Source organism: Nothobranchius furzeri, chromosome 2, assembly GCF_043380555.1.
Source record: "Nothobranchius furzeri strain GRZ-AD chromosome 2, NfurGRZ-RIMD1, whole genome shotgun sequence".
Classification (NCBI taxonomy): Eukaryota; Metazoa; Chordata; class Actinopteri; order Cyprinodontiformes; family Nothobranchiidae; genus Nothobranchius; species Nothobranchius furzeri.
In genome coordinates this window covers 10,214,376-10,240,787 of record NC_091742.1, presented here as the reverse complement: position 1 = coordinate 10,240,787, position 26,412 = coordinate 10,214,376, and the positions used below count along the sequence as shown (strand labels likewise).

The window sequence follows — 26,412 nt, the reverse complement described above, 5'->3', positions numbered from 1 at the left end:
ACACCTTCATCTGTCGTTCCTCTGTATTCTGGTTTGTCTTCGCTCTCCTGGAACGTGCGTTTGGTTTACCCAGCAGCCTTCCCTGCTGCTGCGGTCTACTTTATCGGGGGTTAATGTTTGTTGCAGCAGAGCTTTGGGAGGGATTGTGGTGGACATAGTTGAGTTGGTCAGGTGTTAACTGCACCCCCACCATATCGAGTGAGGGGATTTATTGTTCATCACGGGGTTTATAAAAGGATTGAAGCAGATGGACGAGCAGATCGTGTGTACAGATGACAGGAGAGGTGGGCGTTTCCCTCTGAAACATAAAAAACGTGTAATCTGGAATACAGCTGACAATATATCAAGTCATGTGACCAAACTGTGATGACACTTTAATCTAAAGCTACCGAGCACAACATTCCTAAATGGATCAGGGTTTGCATTGATGGGATGTTTTCCCCACCAGTGACCCTGATCTGCCTCCCAGCTCTCTGACTGGTGCTCATCTGGTTCTCTCTGTGTTGGGTTGACATGATTAAACGCGTGGTGTAATGGGAAACAAATTATGGCTTGTGCAGCATGGTGACTTGGAAGGGAGGGGGGGTAATTAGTATGTTCATCCACCTCCTTAAAGAGATTTGTGTGAGTGGAGCCCTTCTCCCAATTCATAGATCTACTCTGCTTCCGACGCGTTTCCTGCTTCAGCCTCGTCTCTGTGTGACTGTGGCTTGTTGCACAAATAGTGTAGTAAATAGCCAATATGTATTCATGAGGACTTACTTGAGGCGTTGCCATCAGAGTCATCAGTCCCTGGCCTGAAATCGTTTCATCAGTGCCTTTAATGATGCTGCAGACACGCGCTTTTATAGTTGTCGAGCTTTTTGGGTAACTCACATGTGGAAAAGCCCAAAGCAGATTAGATGAAAAACATAAAACAGGTGAAACGTCAGGTCCGTTATCTGCCACATTTTCACCTTATAATAAAAAAACACAAAAGTTGAAAAATAACAGCTTCTTCTGGGAAGTAGCTGACTTTTTAAGTACTTCTCTATCAGCTGTCAGTGTAGGTTGATTTCATACTGGTCTTTTGCAAGTTTTATAGTATTTCCATCTTCTTTTGTCTTTTTCCCAGTGGGATAGGTAGAAACTGGCCATGGGCCTCAGGTGGGAGCAGCATCCTGGCAGAGTATGGCACGCTGCATCTGGAGTTCATGCATCTCAGCAGACTCTCAGGAAAACCAGAGTTTGCTCAGAAGGTAAAAGACAGACAAAAGACATGACACTGCTCCATTTATTTCAATAACTTCTATAATCATTGTTTTTATTATCAGGTAATGAACATCAGGAAAGTACTCAACCGCCTGGACAAACCTCAGGGGCTCTATCCGAACTACCTGAACCCAAACAGCGGCCAGTGGGGTCAACGTAAGTCGCTCCTCCAGAACATCCCTCTGGTTTCTCTGCATTCAAATTAGGATTACATATGAGAGATTAGATCTTCTTTAGTACATACAAGTTACTATTGTGGTTTATTCTCTATAGATTAAGATTTATAAGATATTGGTATCCCCCAGGGCACTATTCTGGGACCCCTAATTCATCAGATATTTTAAAGCTGTCTAGGACATCAGCCTATATTACAACTATAAAGACTTTGTGTTATAATAACAGGCTTAAAGTCATTCTGTTTTATTCATGACATTCTCCCCAGAAAAATCACAGACTTCGTTTGTAATTTAAATAAGTCTAAAGCGGAATTTGTCAGGATCCATATTAAATAAATATTAGATTTGAAATTGGCATTCATCATTTATTAACGCTTTAAAGGGAACTTACTGCAATACATGAAAATCTAAATGTCTGATCCCATGGCATCTCATTAAAAAATAGTTTTTCTTGCATTTTTTTTTTTTAATGTTTGGACTTTTTTCTGGTTTAAGCTGCAAGAATAGACCTAAAATATGCAAAAGTGATAAAAAAAAATGTTCGCCTGTTTTAGAAACATCTTAAACATCACCTAAATCAGAAATGAAACAATAATTCAAGAGTTTTTCACCCAAATTTTCTATTAATTACAACACTATCTGCAGCTGTTAAAGGTTTTAAATATCCTTCAATTGATGAACATCCAGAACAAAAATATTTCTTCTCTACCACCGACTTTGTTTACTTTCACAAACTAGATCAAAAAATTTTTATTCATATTAATTAGTTTATCTTTTAAGTCATTTTGTTAGTTAAAATCTACCAAAATGTCAGAGTTCACATTTTAATCAGCTTTTATTTATTTCTGTTAAAGAATGTGAGAATATTCCTGTAGATGTAAGTTAGTTTTGGGTTAAATCATCAGGCTCTTTCTAAAACACAATAAGGAAATCAAATATAATTTATCAGATATAAATCTGGTCCACAGAGGGTGAAGGTGAGTTTTATTTTTACTGGTGGGAGTAAAAGCCTGTTGTGAGCTGAAATGTCTCACATCTCATCACACTTTCCGTTTGAACCTTGTTCCGCATCACCGTAGCGCCTCTTTACGCTTGTCACCGACTCGTATTTTTGCACTTGGTACCGCGTGTGCCTACTTCCACACTCACACACTTTTATTCTGATAGGGTGTAATTTTAAATCCATTAGCTGGCTCTTCAACCGTGTAGCTAAACAGTTAATGATGGTAATGATAGAGAGGTCAGACGTAAGGAAGACCACAGAATGGAGGTGTTTAGGATGAAGGGCAGTCGAGCGTGAAGAAAGAATAACAGGGAGAAGATGGAGGCTACGGTTTGGTGGAAAGGTCGAGGACTACAGCCTCTCTCTGCTCTGATGGCACCCATGATGGACAAAATTGTCAGCTGAGTGCAAATGGTGTAAAAAAAATAATAAACACAGCACTGACAAGTGGAACAAGTTTACTTGTTCAGATCTTTCAAATCCCATTTGCCAAAGTGCCGTAAGTCCCTTTAGTTTAGCAATCAGCCAGAAAGCCGGTGCTTTTTTAAGCTGCAGCAGACACCTGTCGTCATCCAGACCCAGGAGTACAATCACCTTTTGCTAATTCTCCTGCTTTGTGAAAACTGAGAAGGCATTCTACCCGTTTCCGACTCAAGATAGATTCAAGTTCAAGAGAGTTACTTGTGTTTAATTAATGCCCCAATTAGCTGGAGTAATAAAAATATATCCATTTAATATGAAACCCACAGCATGGGGTCATATTTAGAGGGCTAACGTTTCATTTAAGATAGCAGCAGATTCCGACAATGATGTGACTAGCCGTTAGCTTCTCCATCTTTAATAGTAATTATCTAAAGGTCTGTATCTTTCTGCTTTAAGGACTAAAAGTGATCAACAGGTGCAGACCAGTTTACAGAAACAATCTCCAACTTCTCCATAAAACTAATTTCACAAAAAATAATTCATAAAAGTCACTTTGGTTGCCTCCAATAGTCTCGCATCCTTTCATGAGTTGAAGCAGAAAAATGTAACATTAAAGCTGAAATAGTTTCATTTGTTGTTTTACTTTCCTACCCACTGATTCACTCGTAGCTTTTATTAGACTTCTGTTTTACTGCGGGAGTTTTTATTGGAGCGCTGCCGGTCTCTCTGATAGATAAATATGGATCTGTGCTGCTTTTACAGTCTGATACCTGCAAATATTAAACTCATTAAAAATCAAGCTCAGATGCTGTTAACCAAAACAATAGTCATGTTTTTATAAAGAATTTTACAAACTGGATGTGTTCAGTACATGTCCAGTTTAAACAGGTGGAATTAATTACATAGCGTTAACTCCTGTTGTTTATCAGAAACGTCCATCTTATATCATCTGTTCTCATGCTTGACGTTTTTTATTCAGATATAAACATCATAACTTAAACCTTCTTTCTCCTAATGCTAGACAGTTAAGTGGTATTTGGCAAGCTGCCGATGCTTTAAGTGCTTGATAGGTCGACGCTCTTATTCTGGATTTAATATGTTGAAGGCCAGCGCGTTTTATTGGCTGAAAACCAAACTATCCTCAGCAGCAGCCTCATTTCTCCTCACTTCAGTATGATCACAGCTGACATTTAATCTCTGCACTTTACAAACAAGGCTGGACTCTGTTAATGACAAATGCATATGGATGAGCTTCTCCTAGCAGGACAAAGACGTGTCAGCGCTCACATCACAATGACCTACACCAGCTCAGAAGCATCTGTGCAGCAGGTTTACAGGTGTGTGTTTGATTTATGTACCTTTGCTAATCTGTGCTGCAGATCACGTGTCTGTTGGTGGCCTGGGTGACAGCTTCTATGAGTATCTGCTGAAGGCCTGGCTTATGTCCGACAAGAGCGACGAGGAGGGGAAGAAGATGTACTACGATTCCCTCCAGGTAAGACAAACCCACACAGACACAGAACATCAGAATTTGACTCTTCAGCTGTTCGAGGCTAAAATAATGTTGGGATCCAAACTTTAGGATTTAGTGAAAACTGTGGAGGACATGTTGGTGTCAATCCTTAAGCTTGGTTTATGCTTGACGCATTCACTTTCCGCTTGGTGATGCGGCTCGCGGATGGAACGCGCTTCACAACTCGCAGCGTTTATGGTTCATGCGGCTTGTCTCTGCAGTGAGCCAATATTCTCCCAAACTGTAGGGGGCAGCATGGAGCTCTACACGGCATGCATCCAACACTACACCATAGTAGAAGTAAAAACTGTTGTTTACAACATGGGATTCCAGCATTTTTAACTGCATCCTCGTCTTTTCCGACAGTGCGAGCTATTTCTCTCCAAGAATTATTAACAACATGTTGATCACGGTGATCTCTGAGAGCTGAATCATACAAATGTCTATATTTACGAACCTCTGCCATACTAGTTCTTGCCGGTCCGCCATGTTTTTCCGCGTCCGACCGTCCGAGTGGTTAGAAATTTTCCTAGGTGCGTGTTGCGGAAATTTTGGGCCGTGCGGAGGCGCGGTGGAGGGGCGTGGTTAAAATGATGCAATTTCACCGCGCGGTGCCGTGCGGACCTCGCAGGCGCGTCAAGCATAAACCAACCTTTAAGGTGGAATTCTTTTCTAATGTCTGAAGATTCTTCTCTATTCAGGAAGCACAGGCTCTGCCCTGTTAGGGATCTGGAATGTAAATATTCTGTTTACAAGTGCCGCCATGTTGGATTTTTGGAAACAGAATCTAGACTCACCTGCTGGTAGATTCAATTAGAAAAATGTCTCAATTGTTTTTACGTGGAGGGGCGGGTCTTACGACTTTTACCAGATCCACCCAACCACTAGAGGGGAGTCGTCCTTCACCGGCTTCCGCTCTACCAGTGGAAAGGGCCAGATTTTATTCTTTACGGTTATATTGCTAAATTATTACATAATAAAATAAAACATATCATTTTAAATTGTTTCATATTCAGGCTTTAACTTCCATCCGAAACTAGAGAATATGATACAACGTAAATTATAGCACCCATAGGTCATTTTATGATACAGAAACAGATGTATTGGGATCAGACGTAGTGCTGTCACCTTCTTTATACATCTTACAAATATTAAAGAGCCTCCAAGCTGTCATTTAAAAATTAAATGTTTATTATTATAATCCCTGATAACTGACTTTGTGAATCTGTACATCATAGAGGATGACATTTCATCAAAATATTCAGAAGTAAAGCGTTTGGAGATCAGTAGTGATTCAGATCTGTAGTTGAAAGTTTTGGACACTGTGCAGATGTTTCATAACCTGCACAGCAAACGAAAAACCAGCGTGTTTGTTTACAGCTGGTGAAGTGTGGCTGTTTACTCCACAGGGCTTAAATCCTCCGCTCCCCCTCTGAGTCATAATAAACCATTGTTGGATAATGGAGAACACAGAAAGCAAGGTCAGCTCTGCATAATAAAGAAGTTGTCCTGCTGTGGTGTTCATTTCCATCTGCAGACGGCGTTAGCCCAAGTCCAGTCTCCCAAATAACCTGACGGAGCGCCTCGGAGCTCAAAGTCCACACACGTCTGAGAAGAAAGACAAAAACGGAGAGCAGATGAATCCACAGTTAGACCCCCCCCCAAACCCCACACACACATGCACACACATGCAGACAGCTTTCCTCTGCTCAGACAAACTGTCAGCTTAAGTTATGGTGGCAAGTGACGCGTCTCAGCTGGAGAAAGCTGGCTGTCCGTCTGCGGCGCTACATATAAACATGTGGTCTAAAATTCTGAACTAAACATGGAGGGATTCTTCACCATAATCCCTCCGGATCTGCGAGGATTATGGGCATTCTTAGTATTAGTTAAAGGCAGCAGGGTGGGTGTCGAAGTCGTCACACTATGACAAATAAAAACTTCAGCGGCTCGGTGGTCCAGGCTACAGTGCAGCTTTTTAACAAAACTCAGAAATTACAGGCAACATTTTTAATTTATTTTAGTGTTTAATCATTTCTCACAATTCAATAAGTAGTCTCAGAAATCTGTTTGCAGGAAGGTGTTCAAACGTCTGCATGAAATAATGTTTTTGTACTGAGTTTGTGGCGTTTTTAGCGTCGTCTAGCTTTAAACCCGCTGCAGCTGTTGGCTCTTCACTCCCACCTGTCTGCGTTTCAGGCCATAGAAACCAACCTGATGAGGAAGTCCAGCAGTGGGCTCACCTATATCGCGGAGTGGAAGGGGGGGCTGCTGGAGCACAAGATGGGCCACCTGACATGTTTCGCCGGAGGAATGATCGCTCTGGGCGCTGACGGGGCACCCGGCGACAAGACGGGTCACCAGATGGAGCTGGCAGCGGAGATCGCTCGTACGTGCCACGAGTCTTACGCCAGGACGGGTAAATATACGTTTATTTTTGTTCTGTCTTCATTTCCAGAAGATTCTAAAACCTAAATGTATCTTCCCCTCTCCCTGTCCTGTGCCAGCTCTGAAGCTCGGCCCAGAAGCGTTCCGTTTCGACGGCGGGGTCGAGGCCATCGCCACCCGCCAGAACGAGAAGTATTTCATCCTGCGTCCGGAGGTCATCGAGACCTACTTGTACATGTGGAGGTTCACCCACGACCCCAAGTACAGGGAGTGGGGCTGGGAGGCTGTTCAGGTGAAAATGTCTTCAAGTCTCATTTCAGTTAACCAGAGCTGTCAAATTTATCCCAGTTTAAAATGAGGCTCAGAGTTTCTGTGAGTGGGTAGACCTCCACATCCTATCTATTTAACTCGGGTTTAGGAACAATCCGGATGTTTTACGATGCTAAAGAGCCCCTCTGTCTCCGTCAGGCCCTGGAGAAGCACTGCAGAGTGGAGGGAGGCTACAGCGGCCTCAGAGACGTCTACGCTTCCTCTCCCAACCATGACGACGTACAGCAGAGCTTTTACTTGGCTGAGACACTAAAGTAAGACCCAAACCCGTCGGCTTTACACACTTCTATCCTCTCAACGTTGTTGTTGACACTGAGCTCAGCAGAGGGGCCGCGACCCCGCAGCCTCAGAACCGACACCAGCATCAGAACTCTGACGCATAAAGCCAAGCCGTCATTCAGGCCAGCTAAGCTTCAGAGAGGCGCTTAGGTCACACACGCACACACACACACACACGCACGCACACACACACGCACACACACACACATCTGAAGAACGAGCAGCAGACCCGTCTAATCTGGACATTTTGTTCATAACTTCTTTTAAAGATGTTTATTTTTGTCTCATTGCAAGTTTTTTTTTTATGAGAAATTTCCTGCCGTAAACAAAAATAGTTCTTTCCTCTTGGATATTTAATAAAGCAAGAGTTGGTTTCCAGTAACTGGCTCTATTCTGGGACCATAAACGTCCTCTAATAAATCTGGAAGCGTGAGAATGGAGAGACAGAAGCTGTGAAAACACACGTCTCCACACTTCACTGCCTGTTACTACGTCTCACTTCCTCCTAAAAGTTGGCTATTATGTTAATTAGCAGGCTGGAGGTTGTGTGTGTGTGTGCATGCGTGCATGTGTGTGTGTGTCAGTTTTTCTGTGTTCAAACAGCAAATCAAGTTTCTAGTTTTCAGATCAGGTCGCTGTCCTGATCACTACACAGACTAGATGTCGGCTTGTTGGGATTCATCCAATCAGATGAAACAGGAAGGAGGTGTGGACACTTGTGGTGAAGTCCTCACATGACAAGCAGAACAAAAGGAGGAGAACGTCTCACTAGCATAATTTCACATTAGAGCTTCTCCACAGAGGACCTGAGGAGGACTAGCTGCAGCGGGCCACCTGCATGATGCTAATGTGATAATTACCCCATCAGTCATTCCATAAACATTCCATAACAAACCAATCCTACCAGAGCAGGAATATTAATCCTGTTTAGCAGCAAACTTACGGAGTCCAATCCCGCTAATGTTCCTGGTGGATCCTGGCACCACGCTGCTTCCAGGATTCATCATCTCACTGCTGCCAGGGACACACGCGCACGTGCGCGCTGGCGGCCCGAGGAGGTCTAATGTCGTGTGGACAGCCAGCTCCCCCTCTAAATCACGGTTTCATTCTACAAAATAAAAGTCTTCCAGAAGAAACTGGTTTATTACAGGCGTGGAGATGAATGCAGGTAAAATAACAACAAACAAAAGGACAATAATGTAGCTGTTGTTCAGTTTAGATTTTGTTTCCTTTCTCATTCTCTTAGAAATATGTTTTAAGTAAAAGCCTTAAATTTGCTGAAGCAGTCGCCATCTAACGTTCTATACAGTTTACACCCTCATCCCTCAGAGGACCGAAGTCCTCATTATATCTGAGCTCATTGGTTTTTCTCCAGGGTGTTTTTAACGCATTTTAACTGCTTCATAAGTTACCGTAGAAACATAAAAGATCACTGGTGTGACTGTCACAGCGTTCTGCTGCTCACTTCAGGACTGTTTTTGTTTTTCAGACAGCAAATGTTTGTTTACGGCTTCACTTCTATTCCTCTCATCCTCCAAACAAACTAAATGTTGTCAGGAAAGATGTAGCTTTGTGGGTTACCATGGTTACCTCAGTGAGCTACTTAGCCGTCTCCTGTGATCCTAATGAGCCACTGGCAGCAGCTTTAACATTTCTTTGCTCCTGTTTGACCATCTTTAAAGAACAAGTCTCCCCCTACTAAAGTCTTACTCCAGACCCACTTCCTGTTTGAAAAACGCAACAAATGCTGTTGGCTGGCAGACCAAGAGGGCGGAGCCATTAACTCTTAATCACACAGACTCACAATAGCATTGTGACATCATAATGTACCAGCAAACATCATAGTGTACTTCTTAGCCAATAGCAATGGCAGATTTTAATTCAAATGTAGTGCAGAGTTTTTACCTGAAGAGGGCACAACACTGACAGTTTTAGCCTGAATATTTAAATTTTAACAAAGATGCACTAAAGGGCCAAATTATTGACTACGCATGTCAACATTACAGTTAAACATTAATTTATATAGTTTGTCAGCAAAAAAGGGGGGCGTGGCTTGCTCTTAAAATCCAGTTTCACATGTTTTGTCTCAGATTTTGTACAAAGTTGATGTCATTTGGGTCGGTAGCTGCATGTTTCCTCTCGAGTTTAGTCTCTTCTTCATGTGACTGATCAGGCACTCCTGATGACCACGCCCATTAAAGTCCATTTCCTGTGTCCTCCAGGTATCTCTACCTGCTCTTCTCGGATGATGACCACCTACCGTTTGACCATTGGGTCTTCAACACCGAGGCTCATCCTCTGCCCGTCATCAGGAAGGATCAAACAGACCAGCCCAACGAAGTGGAGTAGCGGACCCACTGAGCACCTCCTATCCTGTATATCTGAGCCTCCAGCTGTCTGTCTGAAACTCTTTCAGAGCCCAAAGTGGTGACAGGTTCTTCCTGAGCAGATTTTACGTTGTGTTTTTGTTTATATGGGATCCGTGGGAACCGACTTCTCCCTCTAGACTCGATCGCTACTTTTATTTTTGGGGAGGCCCTTCTAAGTGGATCCGGAGCAACAGGTTTACTGTGGGATAGCTCATGAAAACTCGGGTTCGTGTTGGTTCAGAGAGAACCAGCTGCTACAGAGTGACAATCGAAGCCGTTTCAGGAGGTTGGTTGTTTGTTGCTGCAGCTTTTTTTATGTTTTTAAGAGGAGCTGTTGCTGTAAACGGAGCCCAGGAGGAGGACTGGGATGACACGTAGACCTAAAAGATGCTCCGTTTTTTTTTTTTTTTTTTTTTTTTTTGTTCATCCTCTGATTAGGAGCCAGTTTTCTCGTCACCACCACCTGTTGTCTTGGCAGCGCTGGGATTATTTTGTGTCTGTGGGAGCTAAACGGGATGACGCAGCACAACCAGAGCCTTCTTCTGGATGTTAGAACTTCTCTCTACCTGTCAGGAACTCTCTTCCACCTCGTTTCCTCTCAGCCTTCCTTCTGTCTGGCTTTTAGAGTCGTCTGGATTTGTCCACATCTCCAACAGGGTTCGTCCAGCATGGGGACTTAAACCTGATCCTGATTTTTCTCTAGCATGCTGGTCCAGCCCTGGTTTACTGTATTATCAGCTGTTTGTGTTTGCGTCCAGCATCAGGCAGGCTGTAGGATCTTCTCTCCTCTGTGAGGACACTAAAATACCACCTCCATACAAACATAAAGCCATACAGATGTAACGCAGCTTTACTCGTTTCATACGTTTGTGATTTTCTTTGTTAAAGATTTCTCCCGATGCCACAGAGAAGTGTAGCCAGATTTAACCCAGTTCAGTCTTCGATTTAGTGCCTTCACTGATCCGGAGGAGGAGCAGCTCCCACAAACCAGGGAGGGAAGTTTTGGCAGTCTTTTCAGCTTTAAGTAAGTTCTCTGTTCAGGATTATACCAAAACCCAGACACGGATTGTAGGATTACACCAACTTTCTGATAATAAGTTCATCCTACAACAATCAGAGGAAGCATACCGCTAACGTTTCATCTGAATATAACAATCCATACCCTAATTGTTCTAATGGCTGTAGAGAGACCTGGTCTGGTTATTTCTTTGATTATGGTGACACCTGGTGGTGATAAGTCAACATTACATTAACATTAAGAGCTGCAGAGTCCTGCTTCAGACAGCAGCATTTAAGATCTGAGGTCCTTAAGGTCCAACTCTCTGGTTCTCCACCAACATGAAGCTCTGGATCGCCCTCGTTTTACACCAAAGAACCAACCAGATGTAGAAAAATGCCCCTGAAAGACGAGCAGCTCTTCCCGTAGTCCTCAAAGGGACAGGTCTACCATTTTAAAGTGGGATTCTGTGGAAACAGAACGAATCAAGTCAAATCTTTCACTGGCTAATCTGGAACTCAGAAATCAGATTTTTGTCCGGTCTGTGAACGCAGCATTCACAGAACCGCCATTTTTAAGCTGATCCTGGTAACTAGTCCTACAAGATGCACCAGATGTAGCACTAGATTTTGACAGCAGGATGCTGAACAGCTTCAGTTCAGAGAAATAGTAACGGTAACGGCTAGTCTGAATCAGCCAGAACCATAGTGTGTTTCTGCTGGCTGTTATTAACACTATTTCTACAAACTGAGGCTGCTCAGGAGCAACAAGTTAAATGGTAATAATTAAAGTTTTATAAATAAACAGACTTTAATCTGACAGAAATCCCTCTAAAGGAGAATCCTGAGATTTTTGATGTTCGTCTGATTTCAGCTTCTTCTGTTCGCTGCTACAGGAAGACGAGAGTTCAGAGTTCACGGTTTGATTCTTTTACTCACCTGATCACTTTAAGTCCATCCTTTTATCAGCCGTCCTCTGAGTTTATGATCTGTGAGTTTTTCTGACCAAAGCCACGACACGCGGTGTTGATTTCATTTGTTTACGTTTTACTGTAACAGCTGATTTTGTTAATTTATTTGTAGTAGGGATCATAGGACACGCCGACCTCAAGGTGGCGCTGTGGGTTTATTAGATGAGGAAAGCAGCGGCTGACAGACAGCTGTTGGACAGAAGAGACGGGCAGAGGGCGGACGGAAGTGAATGTACCGTCTGATGTGAAGAGAAGATTACTTTTGTTTTCACCTTCGGTTTAGTTTTTATCTAAGCACAAAAGAAGCTGAGGAAACGTGATTTGAATCATAACTGATAAAAACACAACGTGTGGAAACATCAAATCATCTTCAGGGTGAAGAATAATCGTTCTTCAGGCCATAAAAACACAGAAAACCTGAATCTTTGATCAGTTTCTGCTTCGTTATTTCATTCAACAAACAGTGACTGATTTTATTATTAAAGAGAGTTTAAAGAGAAAACTGGACAAAAGAGAGATTTTTGTTTGGAAAAGCAGAATTTTGTTGCAGAAAATTTGTTGAGTTTCTCTTTTTGGGTTTATTTTGAGACCGTAGCTAAATGTTAAAAGCTAAAAATATTTAGCATTTCCTAATTAATTACAGTTTTTCCCTAAATTTCTCTTAAATTTTTGGTTTTGAGTAAACATTTTGTTAAAAATCGGGTTGAATTTACTGAATCTTATCCTTTTATCTGCTTCCCAGACTGATGTAGTTTAAAAACATTCGATTCGAGGTTAAACAGAAGAAGTTTAGGATAAAAGTGTTTTTCTGGTGATTTTTTTTATTCACAGATGTTATAAAATGTTAAAGGGCTGATCCACAGCATTCCTCTCCCAGTTTTCTCCGATCCGTGCAGAATGTATCATCCTTTCACATTTGAGTCGTCTAAAATAAAAGGATGATTCTCAGATTCATGTGTTTACTGAAGCCTTTCTGTCCGCATCAGAGGAGGATTTCATGTGTTCATCCTCCCATCAGAACCACTGATTTGCTGTAGTTTTCTTTTCAAACGTGTGAAAACAACCTCAGAAACGTGCAAATATGTCACTGATAATCATTCCATTGCACCTTGTTCTGTTTGTCTGTATGAAATGTTTTAATTTTGTGGGGAAATTTGGTTTTATTGTGTTAAATATTATAATTATTATTATTGAGATGAAATGTAAATAATCCACTACGGCAGATGAGCCGTTTGGCATTTATATGAAAACCTTCTGAGCTTCAAATGATTCAGATGATATTAATGAGCAGCAGACTTTTTAATAAACTATATTTGTTACACTTCTATTGTGAATAAAACATCTTTTAATACATTTGGGTGTTTTTTATTTAAACTTTCATCAGGATACAGATCAAAGTTTGGCTTATTGGATGTGAAATGTAAAGGAAAAATTAGAAAATTGAGATTTTTTTCTTTACATAAATGTAACATTTAACTGTTTAAAAAAGTTTATTTTTTTAGATGAGTTTCAATTTCAGGTTTTTTTATCTGCTTTCAAAATGTTTGACCTTAGAAATTAAAGAAAAAACTTTATTGTGCAAATGGGAAAAAATAACTGAGAAGGAAGTTTGAAAGTCAAAATGTTTTGTGGCAAAAGTTGAATATTTAATTCAAGAAGCAGGATTAAAGATTAATTACAGTCTAAAACCTGGCCTTTTTATTGAAATGTTTTCAATTTGACAAAAATAAAAATAATGGTTCATTCTTAAAATGAATTTATTTGAGCATGACACTATAAAAATGTAATATTTATAATACGTCCTTTATGTGTTATATCACTAATTGATGTTTCTAATCTGATTTCATAACGGGACTCACCGATATTACTTCCAAAGATTAGATTTTTGACACTTAAGTTGGATTTTTAAGTCTAAATTTACAGAAAATGTTGCTTTATGCCTTATTATTATTATACCAGTTCTCTTGTTGGCTCTTCCTTCTTCCATCTCAGGAACATTGCTAAGCTGAGTCCCATTCTGTCTCGGTCTGAACTTGAGACAGTTCTCCACACCTTCATCTCCTCACGCTTAGACTACTGTAACTCTCTTTTCACGTGTCTGAGCAAAACCTCCCTGAACCGTCTACAGGTGGTTCAGAATGCCTGTGCTCGGCTTCTGACCAAGTCCTCCAAACACACCCACATCACCCCGCTTCTCCTCCAGCTTCACTGGCTGCCAGTCAACTTCGGGGTTCATTTCAAGATCCTGGTTCTGGTCTATAGGGCCTTACATGGACAAGCACCATCTTACATTGGTGATCTTCTTAGTCCCTACACCCCCAGCAGGTCCCTGAGGTCCAGTGATCAAAGCTTACTGGTTGTGTAGCACCAGGCTAAAGACCAAAGGTGACAGATCATCTGTTGCTGTGGCCCCCAGTCTCTGGACCCCCCCCCCCCCCCCCCCCGAGCCTGAGATCAGTGGACTCCTTTAAAAAAGCAGCTGAAGACTCACTTGTTCAAGCTGGCTTTTGTATGACCTTCTTCACCACTCTCTTTGTTCTGCTCTCCCCACCTATTCCGCCTTCCTCAGGATCCACTGATTTCCCTCTTTCCTATTCACTCTCTCTCTTTACATTTTTTAATCACAATATTTTTTGTTTTGCTCGTTTTAAATGTATTTTTAACCATTTCCTAAATTCTTTTTTATAGTTTTACATTTTTGTTTTTGTGAAGCTCCTCGTGATTTATATCTTGAGAGGCGCTATAGAAATGATAATTTCTTCTTTAAATATGGAGCTTTTCTCATCACTAAAACAATTCTCTTATCTACCACCAGAGAGCAGCAGAGGACTAGAGGAGATCAAGCCTTACTACACGTTAATTAGTAGTTTTGGGTTTTTTATGAAAATTTCTTTCTGCTCCGTTTCATCATACAAGCATCTTCCATCAGCCTCCCTGAGCCCTCCGGCAGCAGCAGCTCTTCAGCAAGATGACGTCTAAAAGCTCAGAGTAAGAGAGGAAACCCTCTGAGTTACAGGAAGTGAGTCATAACAGGTTCACTTATTCTACTCAAAGTTTTTATTCTGTGGAATAAACTCCTTTTGGAGTTCTTGATTACAGCTGTCTGCAGTTGTGATGGTACCTCGAACTACCCTCCCCATCTGCTCAGTCAGTCGGCCACCATTCAAACTGGCTTGTTATTTGGAAGCCAGCGCTCCTATGGGACCCTCGTTCCACTTTCAGCAGCGAGTCCCAACGGGATTTGGGTTCCTCTGACCCACATTCTGCACAGATGCTCCTCTGCTAAATCAGCCAGTGGCGTCTATGTTTCAGTGTGTGAAGACAAGCTGGTTCCTCTGCTCTGCAGGCCTGGATCATCCTGAGGTGAGTCCACAACTAGTCAGGATTACCAGAAAACTCTGGATTAGTGATTAGTGCAACACGGCTCAGTATCGTGCATCCAGAGTTCTACAGGAAACATCCTGGCCTGCAGCTCCAAATGCCCGAATTAAACATGTAGATAATAAAAAAGCATAATTTGAAGATTATTTTTATCTCATAATTTACTCCAGCAGCTGCCAGGTGGATGAGAGTAGGTCTGTGGGCTATGTGTCTAAAAACACGAGAACAAATTCTAACATGATTGGTGGAAAGAAGAGTTAACCTCATCACTGCGTGAGTTGTTTCAGCACCATGGACAGAGGCAGAACCACTAACAGAAACAAACCTCCTCCTCCAGCCTTTTTAAAACATTCACTTTTGTGTGAAGATTATATCATATGAAGGAACAGAAGCAGGAATATGTGTGAATTTAATTGTTATTAATTAAAACTACATAAAATTTAGTGTATTTAAAAAAATGTTATTCAAAAACCAGAGTCAGGTTTTTTCTCATTTTAATGTAATCTTAAGGTCAGTGATTTAAAACCAAAATCTACAGAAACTTTCTTTTATTTTTTTTTTCTATCCAAATCTCCTTTTGTCCTCATTGGTGATCTGATTAAGCAGGTGAAAACTGGGTATTTTTTCATGTTTTAAATTAATCTCAATGTTGTGAATTTAAGATTTCTTGTTGTTAGCGGATTTAGTCACAATATGTCCCAAAGAAGATGGTTAAAACAGAATCAAATAATTTCTGTAAAGACCTTTTTGGTCATTTAGGTCGAGACGAGATGTTAAACGGTTCACTTCAGATGTCGCCTTGAAACACCAGAAAGAGAAATAAAGCTTTATTAAAACTTAGAGCTCTTTTTGGAACAAATTATCCTGAAACTGAACTGGGAGGTAATTGAGATATTTTTATTATTTATTTATTTTTAGGGTTTTTTTCATTCTGAGTCGTTATTTGTCTAGAATCGGTTTAGTTTCTCTGTACATCCAGTTCAATGTGGCTCATCTCTGTGAAAATTACTTGAAGTGAACTGGAACAGAGGCTCAGTCAGCTGGAAACTAGACTGGTTTAACTGGAAAAAGATTAGCAGAGTGTGGTAGAAAAGTGGCTTTTATGGACCTCAAACGTCACACTCTTTTAGATTTCTGCAGCATCTCCTGTTGTCATGGTTACAAGTACAGCAAAGCTCTGGCACTGCGGTCCACCTCACTTGGTGTGTGTGTGTGTGTGTGAGTGTGTGTGTGTGTGTGTGTGTGTTATGATGCTAAAACGAACCCAGAATTGTTTTGTTATGAACAAACTGTGAAGATATTTGTATTTATTATCATGTTGTTTGGTGGCAGGAGAATCTCGTCTCTGCTTTTTGCGGATGATGTGGTCCTCCTAGCTTCATCCAGCTCTGACCTTCAGCTCTTGCTGGGTAGGTTCGCGGCCGAATGTGAAGCGGCTGGGATGAGGATCAGCACCTCCAAATCTGAGACCATGGTTCTCGACCGGAAAAGGGTGGCTTGCCACCTCCGGGTCGGGGGAGAGGTCCTACCTCAAGTGGAGGAGTTTAAGTATCTCGGGGTCTTGTTCACGAGTGAGGGTAGGAGGGATCGGGAGATTGACAGGCGGATTGGTTCGGCGTCTGCAGTGATGCGGACGCTGAGCCGATCTGTCGTGGGGAAGAGGGAGCTGAGCCAGAAAGCCAGGCTCTCGATTTACCGGTCGATCTACGTCCCAATCCTCACCTATGGTCATGAGCTTTGGGTAATGACCGAAAGAACGAGATCGCGGATACAAGCGGCCGAAATGAGTTTCCTCCGTAGGGTGGCCGGGCTCAGCCTTAGAGATAGGGTGAGGTGCTCGGACATTCGGGAGGGACTCGGAGTAGAACCGCTGCTCCTCCGGATCGAAAGGAGCCAGTTGAGGTGGTTTGGGCATCTGGTCAGGATGCCTCCTGGACGCCTCCCCGGGGAGGTGTTTCGGGCATGTCCTGCCGGCAGAAGGCCCCCGGGTCGACCCAGGACACGTTGGAGAGGTTACATCTCCAATCTGGTCCGGGAACGCCTTGGGGTCCTGCCGGAGGAGCTGGTGGACAAGGCCGGGGAGAGGACGGCCTGGAGCTCCCTAGTTGGGATGCTGCCCCCGCGACACGGACCCGGATAAGCGGAGGAAGACGACGACGACGACGACGACGATCATGTTGTTTAAATGTGAGTTGTTTTCAAACTGAGGAGGAAGTCTGTGGCTACTTCTGTGTCATCTAAAAAACAATCCAACATTTTACCAACAGGAACCTTCTGGACCAGAACCTGCAGGAGGGGCTCAGCCCATTACTGTTGTTTGGTTTGACTTCCTGTCTGCTGCCCCCTCCTCTGCCCTCGCTCAGGAGAGGTGAGCTGCTTGGCCCACAGCTGGAAAATGTTCCCACAGACGTGAGAAAGCTGAACACTGCAGCAGTACGGTTTGATTAAATGTGCTCTGTCATCCTTTTGTCTACCTGCACGAGCACTCTGATTGGACTTGGTCTGAACAGAACCGAGCTTTAAATAGTAGAACATTTTTCACTCTGCTGCGGGAGATTACAGGCAGCACCTGTGTTCCTGAAAACTCCCTAATTGTGTGTGTGTGTGTGGGGGGGGGGGGGGGGGGGGGGGGGAATTTGCTGAGCAGGAAAGGATGGATTTTATCTCTTCCTGGTTTTTCATCATTGCATCAAAACTCCTGTCAGTAAAAATTCATACCATACCACTTTATTTGTAGAGCGCTTTTAACACGGCATTACAACCAACCGAAGCACTGCACATAAGAAAACACAAGCTTAAATAGTCGTGTATATCATATGAAGTAAAAAAGATTAAAAAGTTAAAAGAACATCAGACTAAACCCAACAGAACAAGTAAAACCAGAATATAAAAACACAAATTTTACATCGAACAAACAAGGTGGAAAAACTAAGGATGAGTTAATGCTTTATGGTTTGGGAGTTGAGGGGCCGGGGAGAAGTCGTGGGTTTTCAGGCATGATTTAAAAACGGCAATAGAAGGTGCTTGCCTAACCTGAAGAGGTAATAAAATTTAGTTTGATGGAGCTACAGAAGCCCTGAAGGGTCAGAGAAAAACAATCAAATCTGACAAATTTCTTATATTTTTCTTACTTAACTCAGTTTGTAAGAAAAAAATCCCTTCTGATTAGATTCTTGCAGTTTACCCTTCAATGTCCACACGGAGAAACCGTTAAACAGAATTGTTTATTCTCTCTTAGTATTTTTGATTAATTTGGGATGTAAGGGTTAAAATATGATGAAAAACAATAATTACATAAAGATTAAAGTAGAAATGATAAGGCAACAATACGTAAGGAGATTGCTTTAAACTTTTACTACAAATTACTACAAACATGTTCTGTTTAGTTTTAATTTAATTACTTTAGTAGTTTTTTTGTAGTTTAGTTTATATTTTAATGAGAAAAAGGTTTACAATTTGGCTTACCAAGCAGCTGAGCAGTTAAAAATAAAATAAAATATAAAGAAAATAATACATAAAATGTATCTGTGACAAAGTAGTGTTTTTATTTCCAACAGAGTAAATAGAAACAAGTCATGTAGATAAAAAAACACAAAAGTTGATTATTTTTTGGCAGATTAGTGAAACTTTTAAGTAGTTTTTATTACTTTTATTTTATTTCTTTTTATAACTGTTATTATTATTTTTTATTATTTTTTTTTTACCAGCAGACACTAATAACCCTTAAATGATTAATTATTATGTAACATTGCAGTTTTCTTTGGTAGACTCAGATTATAAATCTATCAGGCAAAATAAAACTCCTGCTGGATTTTGTTGATTCTGAACAACACGTTATGTTTTAACAAAATTAAAAAGTTGTTGTTCTGCATCTGCCAGAGTCAGAATCCTGTTTGTTTTGATCATTTTAATAACTACGAGCTCTTCTTTTCATTTGAGTCTAATTCTTTAAATGAACATTCTGGTTTTCCACCACTGACGTGATGATTTTCTTTCTATAGAATTATTTTCTCACAAAGATCTCCCCCCAGCGTTTGCATCACAGCCCACGTCGACTCGCTAAAAGAGATTCTGAATGAAAATGGAGCGAGACGAAGGGAAAAAAGAAAAGACTGCTTTTGGTGTTTTAAACCAGGTTGTTCCAGATTTTTGGGAGCAAATAGCTCCTTTAATCAACTCTGCTGCGTTTCTCCAGGTGAAACACCTCCATGTTTAAAACAGATTTCCCAAGTCCTCTCCAGATAACAGCTCGAGTCTGTAAACGTGTCAACAACAAGAGACAATGCAGAAGCCGGTTTCACATCCTCGCTGCTTCATTCGCCCTGACGCCTGTCAGCTGAGCTACTCGAAGTCTTCCCGCTCCATTATCCTGTCAGAATATCTGAAAAGTCCATTCCATTGCATATTTCAACACTCCACATAAAGCAGAGTCATAAAGGATAAAAAGCCTCGACTCTTAACTTTTTATAGCCTTAGTTTCCATTACATTTTACTCGTTTTATGGATCCTTGCTCCAGTTAAGTCAGGTTATTGTTTCTGAGTCAGAATGATGAGCTTTACTGAGGTAAAACACTTTTTGTCCTGTTCTCACAGGTCGTTGAGCCAAGACTGCAAGAAATATTCTTATATGGCGACTTTTGTTTCAGATAAAAGTCATAAAATACGATTCCAGACCCTGAAATAGATGGAATCTGATGCAGTCGCCTTCTTTAGATATAAAATTTAAAATGTCATTTAGCAACAATCACTGAACCTGCAACTGCGACATGAAGAAAACATTATAAACTGTAAATAATGAATAAATACAACTTTCAGCACTTTACTAAAAGCAAGAAAGGAGCAGGAATAAATGTGGATTAACACCACAGCATCCTGAGCTGTCGAGGGAGCAGAGACGTCTCCATACCAACAGACTTTAAACAAGGACACCTGCTGAACTTGCATGCTTGCTCAGCAGGTTTCGCTGCTTTAGAGCCGAGTTCCTCCAGAGATGCTAAACAAGTAGCTGAAGAGTGGACCAGACGAGAGATAAACGTATGGTTGAGGAGAAGTTAGATGGTTGTGGTCATTATCTTTTGTGCCTTTGCAGCTGTGCTAATCGGATTGTGGAGCAGTCGGTTTTCCCTCAGCAGGGGGAAACTGAAACCTTTGAAATATTCCTGTTATTCTGCTTGAAAAAGAGAAATGAAAGGTAGGCCTTGACTTAATTTCTTTATTATTTATGGAAAATAAGTGAGTCTGCATTGTGCACAAATGTGTGCTTTTGCGAGTTAATCCCCAGAACAGTCAAACTTAATTTTTACAGCACCAGATGCATTCCGTACTCTTTAAAGAGATAATATGTAGTTTCTATCATTAATCTCTAGAAATATCCATGGAAACGTTGAAAATGAATAAAATTATGTCCAGTTGTTGAAAATATGTGCAGTTTTGTACCACATAACCATAAATATCAGGTCTGAAGTACATCGAGTGCGGGTCTAGTGTCTTTGGAGGATGACATGTTTCCTTCTGGTTGGCTCAAGGTCCTGCGCCTGTCGATGACGTCACAATAGATGATTGGCTGGACGTACGACTTACAGAAGTTACGTTACCACGTTCAAAAAGAAGAAACATGAATTTAATAACAAAGCTGCTAAACTCTTTCCAAAACATATGTGAAAGAACAGAATCAAAAAAGAGATGCAATATATTTTGGCCGAGCGGTATTGCCGTAGTTCGACGTCAACGGCAGGTGCAGGACCCCGAGCAGGTCTGGAAACTACAGCACCAGAAAACTACAATGATGGAATTAACTGAAGGACAATCAAAGTCTGAGGAGTCACGTCGAGGTCGCATGCTTTCTGCTTTACAGGTAACAACGATTACCGTGATGTTTTTAAAAACTAGCAACAGTCACATGGTGTAAAACTACCCTGAAATGTATGTATGTACTGCCCCCTAGTGTCAGGAAACCACACAAACCAGCACACCTTCAGTATTGTTTCAGGAGTATGCATTGTGCTGGTGACGCCCACGTGCACAAAGTCATGATGGGTCTTCATTAGCCGAGCTTTGCTGCGCCGTGCGGTGATTAAAAAGCTAATTCAGTCCGCCAAAGATGAGCCGGCGTGTCCCTCTTCATTACTGACTGAGAGCAAGTTAAATTAGGATGTGCCCCATTTACAAATCAGCACATTTACAATCAACAGCTGTCTCGCTGGAGAAACGCACTGGTGTCTCACACACACACACACTCAGAGTTAACAGAAAAACACACGTAAAACAAGAACTGTGTACAAAACGATATTCATCATGTGATGCACAGGTACTTTACTGGTGCAATCTGTAAAAATGTAGCTGCTGCCCAACTCAGATCTGAATTTAAATAATAAACAAAGTGAAATGTTGTTCAGAAAGCAGTTTTAAGACCTTGTAACGCATCGATGCAGCAAAATGATCCAGATGTGTTGCTGTGCAGCTGAAAAAACACTAGCCGTCAGAGCGATTGCAAAACATCAGGATTGGATCATTCAATAATTCTGTATGAAATATCTGGAGAAGACCCAACCGCGCTTCATACAGGGAGGGCTCTACGAGGTAAAAGTTTCATTAAGCACAAAGAGAAGAGTTCTCTAAAGCAAATTCAGAGGTGAGCTCAGGTCATCAGCCTCCAGGATAAAAAGGACCAATTAGGCCTCATCACTACGACTTAAGAACTTGTAAGTAAGTCGATTTGGATAAAAGTGTCTGCCAAATAAATAAACATAAATAAATAAACTAAAGGAGATGAAGCGAGCTGAGCCTGTGGCACAGAAACATTTCAGAAATGAAAACAAGTGCAGACCCTCATGGTGTCCAGATGCTGACTCTGGGTGGGACTTTTTGTTGGCAGAAGATAAAAGCAGAGCAGTTTTGAACTTTTGTGGCTGAACTTTCTGGAGTGATGCAAACTTATTCAAGAGTGGATGTATTTAATCGTGTTGATTCGTGTTCGCCTTCAAGAAATGTTTCTCTCTGTTTGATTATATCCATCCGTGTAACAGATCCTGGAGGAAAACTTCATTCATCCCAGGGATGCTCTCCATCTCCTCCTGGGAGATCCTGAGGCATTCCCAGACCAGGGAAGGTTTGTAATCCCTCTAGTGAGTTCTGGGTCTCCTCCCAGTGTGAGGAAAACCTCCAGAAGGAAGCAACGGCCAAACCTCAGCTGATTCTTTTCGATGAGGAGGAGCAGCAGCTCTACCCTAGGATGGATGCTCATTTCAGCTTCTTGTGTCATGATCCAATCTCCTGACTGCAGGTGAAGGTCACATAACAAGTCTAAAGTTTTGCCCTTTAATTACAGAAGAAAAACTCTCCATGTGTCAGTCTACCTCTAGCTTCATCCTGCCTTTGGTCATGAAAACCCTAAGTTTGAGAATTCTTAATTAATCAATTAATGCTTGCAAAATTAATTACGACCTCAAAAGCCAATGAGAATAAAACCATCTAACCTCTTTTTCTGTTATTGCAGAGAAAAAGCCGAGTTTCCCCATTTCTGAATATGTAAATGATCCTTCATCCAAACCAGAAACTGTCAACAAAGATAATAAATACCGACAACCAGAAACATGTCAGCACTTCCAAATATATCTCTCTGCTGGGAAGAGCCAAAATCAAAGTCCGTTTTCTAATTTGCTCAGCAGCAGCTACAGTTTGAATCCAGCATGGGTTTCTCTGCGTTTGTCACTTTCACAGAAAACAAACTCAGTTGCAAAATGATTAGGAGAAAAGGTGTCAGACACTCTCACTCCGGCACTTGTCAGGCTCGTCATTAATGGACAGGTGATGGCGAAGACGCAGTCAGGAAACGTGGGATTAAAGAGCGGCGTCTGACACACGGCACAGAAAGCTGCCAGAAAACTAGGCGCAGTTCCATTTCTGTTGAGTCTATTAGTGTGCAAAGGCTACCAGAGTTGTAGCATTTAAGGCCCGCTCCAGCCCCAAATAGCGTCATTGTTGCGCTAGCTGTATGCTGTTTTGACAAATGGGTTATGAGCCAGGGGCGTGGTGAAATTGTAGAAGCACAGAAAATCAGAAAAGCATAACAGTGTCTTGTTTGCTTTTGAACTGAAGGTGTGGAAACGTGCTCGAAGCAGACTTAAGCGCTGGGTATGTCAGCTACATTTATTTTAAGTCCCGCTATTCTGAGTTGATTATTTTGGCCACAGGGGGCGATAGAGGCTTGGTGGCCTTTCATTAACCCGGTAAAAGGTCATTTTAGCACATGGTGGCCCAATCCCAATACTCACATTTCCACACTTAGGGTTTCTCGAAGTGCGGAAATTGATCACGCCCTCTTTTTGCACCCTTGATCCACACTTCATCCATCGATGCGAAAATAAATCTGCCGTCAAAAGAAATAATTTCATGAAAGTACTTCATTTCAGGGCGATTAGTTGATGCTCTGAAACTTTTAGACAAAGCAGAAATGAATGTAAATTTATTTCAAATAATTGGTTATATGTGTGAAAGTTGTTAATAAAGTTTTTTTATAGCACAGCGACCAGCATCTCAGTATGCATTGTGGCCGATTACACAATGCTCCCTGTCTCAGTTCCGCAATTATTTGCACACTTGTGCACCACACACTCGAAGCCCTACTGCGTAGTTCCTCCAAGTGCACTTCACAGAAGACCATAGGGCGCAGTGTGAGTATTGGGATTGGGCCACTGGCTCAAGATAATGATTTAAAATTATTAAAATGTTGTCAAGTGTCCCTTTAAAGCAGATGTCTGGATTATTTATTTTATCAACTGGCTCCATCTAGTGGCTTATTAGTGCATCACACCACGTCATTGTTTCATTTCCGTATTTACAGACGAAAGAAACGCCTCTTGATCATGAACGCGCTGAAACACGTTGTTGTACAGTTATTAAGCTCACGTTACGTTGTGATGTCATATATTTGTATTTTAAAGACTTGCTTGTCCATGAGAAAGGTTGCCAAGACTTCATCAACCGGAGTACGTCTTAATTGCTCAAACACGCTCTGTGATTGACGTCTGTATGTAAGCGGTAATGTAACGCTATTGGTTAGTGCTGACCGGCGCTCAGTTGTTGGACAGGGGGCGGACTTATTTTTTAAAAAGATGTATTTCCTACATTACATCACATTGTGTGATAGGACAATCACTTTAATGGATTTCCTGAAAAATCCTACATAATTTTCTGAAAGGGGAAAACTCCAGATAGCATCTTTAAAAGCTGTGAGTCAACACCTATATTATCTGAGGTGTATTTTGCATGGAGGGGGCGGTACTTAAAACTTGTACTGACACCAGCCACAAGAGGGAGCTAGATGACTGCAAGGGTCACATAACTTGTACATGGAGGAAAATGGGAATCTTTCAAATCAATTCTTTCTTAAAGAAATCCTTTTGGCCCAATAACCCATCAAGTTGTCACCTCCCTTTGTCCCTGAGTGAATTATTCCTTAATGACTGGAGGCTTTTCGTGATAAATGAATGTAGATGCAGAGGATTTGCAGAGCTTATTGATGCCGCTGCTGTAGGCATTAGCATGTAAACTAACAGCTTAAGATGTGCTAACCTTGTACTGTGTGATACATATTTTTCTGCCTGGAAGCTTAATCTCTTTATTGATGTACCTTGAGGATTTTTTTTCTTGTTTTGTTTGATATTAAAGGAACATCGTAATGAATGCTTAGTGGTGCTTTCATCATTAACCTGTTACATCACACTCCAGTCTGTTTTAATGACTGACTGAAGCTCCAACAACAGCGAGACAAAGACAGGACAGAAATGAACACATCTCTTCTGGATTTAAGCTTCTTTGAACTCGAGTCGAGGCTTAAAATCATGAAAACTGAGATGACGGTTTCCCCTTACAGCAGTTTTGGGTTATCAAGTGATAAATATTAATGTTCAGCTAATTGTTTGGGAAACAATAACTGTGACTGTTGTCTTTGCAGAAACAAATTGAAAGAATGTAAAATGTATAAGTGACCTCTTGGTTTAAGCTGCTTAGTGGTGCCACAGCTTCTCGATGATTTACAATAATCTGTAAGCAGACCCACCTAAAATCGTTCATAAAACTGTGTCTTCAGTTTCAGATGGAGGTAAAGGTTCTTATCTCCTAAATGCAGCTGTGGATTTGGCAGCTTAAATTATTTCTTTTGCTAGCAGATTTATTTTTAGCTTTGGTTAATTAAGCTAATGCAAGGTCTGTGAAACAATGTAGGCCCTTTCTTTTTTAGATGGAAACCATATTGGATTTTCTCTTAATTTCCTCATGAATACACATATCACGATATTATTCTCAAGCACAGGATAGAAGTCAGAATAAAACAGGACAGCTACTGGATAAAAAATCACTTTTGACATGAAAATTGCAAGTCTCCTAATAACCACAGTGTACAAATTTATGAGATACTCTAGCTTTTTGTAGAGCACAATCTAGTATTATGGTTGAAAATTGATGAAATCTAAACTAAATTAAAAATGTATTACAATGAATAAAATTACTGATGGAAGCATTGAAACATAAAGGACCAAACACTCAACTCTGTGGAACCCCTTCGATAATTCTGCAGTAAAATGTGTCATGAACAAATATCAAATAGATGAATGTGGCTTAATCTAGCCTGACTGATAACATTCTAATTATTTTACTTGTATCGAAACCAAACAGCTAGAAACAAATAATTTGGTTCGATCAGTGATATTGTTCAAAAAACATAATTTATTATTTCATTACAACCGAGATCTGTATTTTATTTTTATGTTGTTTGTAAACTCTTGTATTTATTTCATTTTTTCTCATCAAAGAATAAATATATTTGACTCAGTTTTTTTAGATTGTCAAAGAAATATTTGAGATGTACATATCCATTAGAGTCAAAAATATACAGTACAATTTTGATTGTTTTACTGATGTTTGCTGTTTAATTATGTTTATTATTTCACATTATTGCTAATACCTACAAGGTAATTATATATATATATATATATATATATATATATATATATATATATATATATATATATATATATATACCAGGGGTCTCATTTATCAAACATTGCTTAGAATCCTTACTAAAACCGTACTGAAGCTCAGCAAAAAAAAAAAAGTACTTACGCCAAGTAGGTTTGTGATCTATCAAACATGGAGAACGCACAGCTGCATGCAATCTCCGCTTCATGAACCAGAAACTATCTAGAATGTTTCTCAGCTGCTTTTTAGTCACATCCCACCCTCACCACGCCCACTTACTGCCATTAAGTGCCATTTACTGTGAGTGTGTGTGTGTGTGTGTGTGTTTGAGTGTGAAGGTCACCACTAAAACATC

General features: G+C 40.9%; 1 protein-coding gene across 1 annotated transcript in view; it reads left to right on the top strand.

The window, feature by feature from the left end:
• man1a1 (mannosidase, alpha, class 1A, member 1) overlaps positions 1-9,928 on the top strand; it is a 110,541-nt gene extending 100,613 nt beyond the window's left edge. Inside the window, exons 6-12 of the mRNA XM_015947565.3 lie at positions 1,115-1,238; positions 1,314-1,407; positions 4,233-4,348; positions 6,566-6,785; positions 6,874-7,046; positions 7,223-7,338; positions 9,586-9,928. Coding sequence (XP_015803051.1) covers positions 1,115-1,238; positions 1,314-1,407; positions 4,233-4,348; positions 6,566-6,785; positions 6,874-7,046; positions 7,223-7,338; positions 9,586-9,712 — 970 coding nt within the window. The 3' untranslated portion in view covers positions 9,713-9,928. The remainder of the gene's footprint in view (positions 1-1,114; positions 1,239-1,313; positions 1,408-4,232; positions 4,349-6,565; positions 6,786-6,873; positions 7,047-7,222; positions 7,339-9,585) is intronic.
• The last annotated feature ends 16,484 nt before the right edge of the window (positions 9,929-26,412 follow it).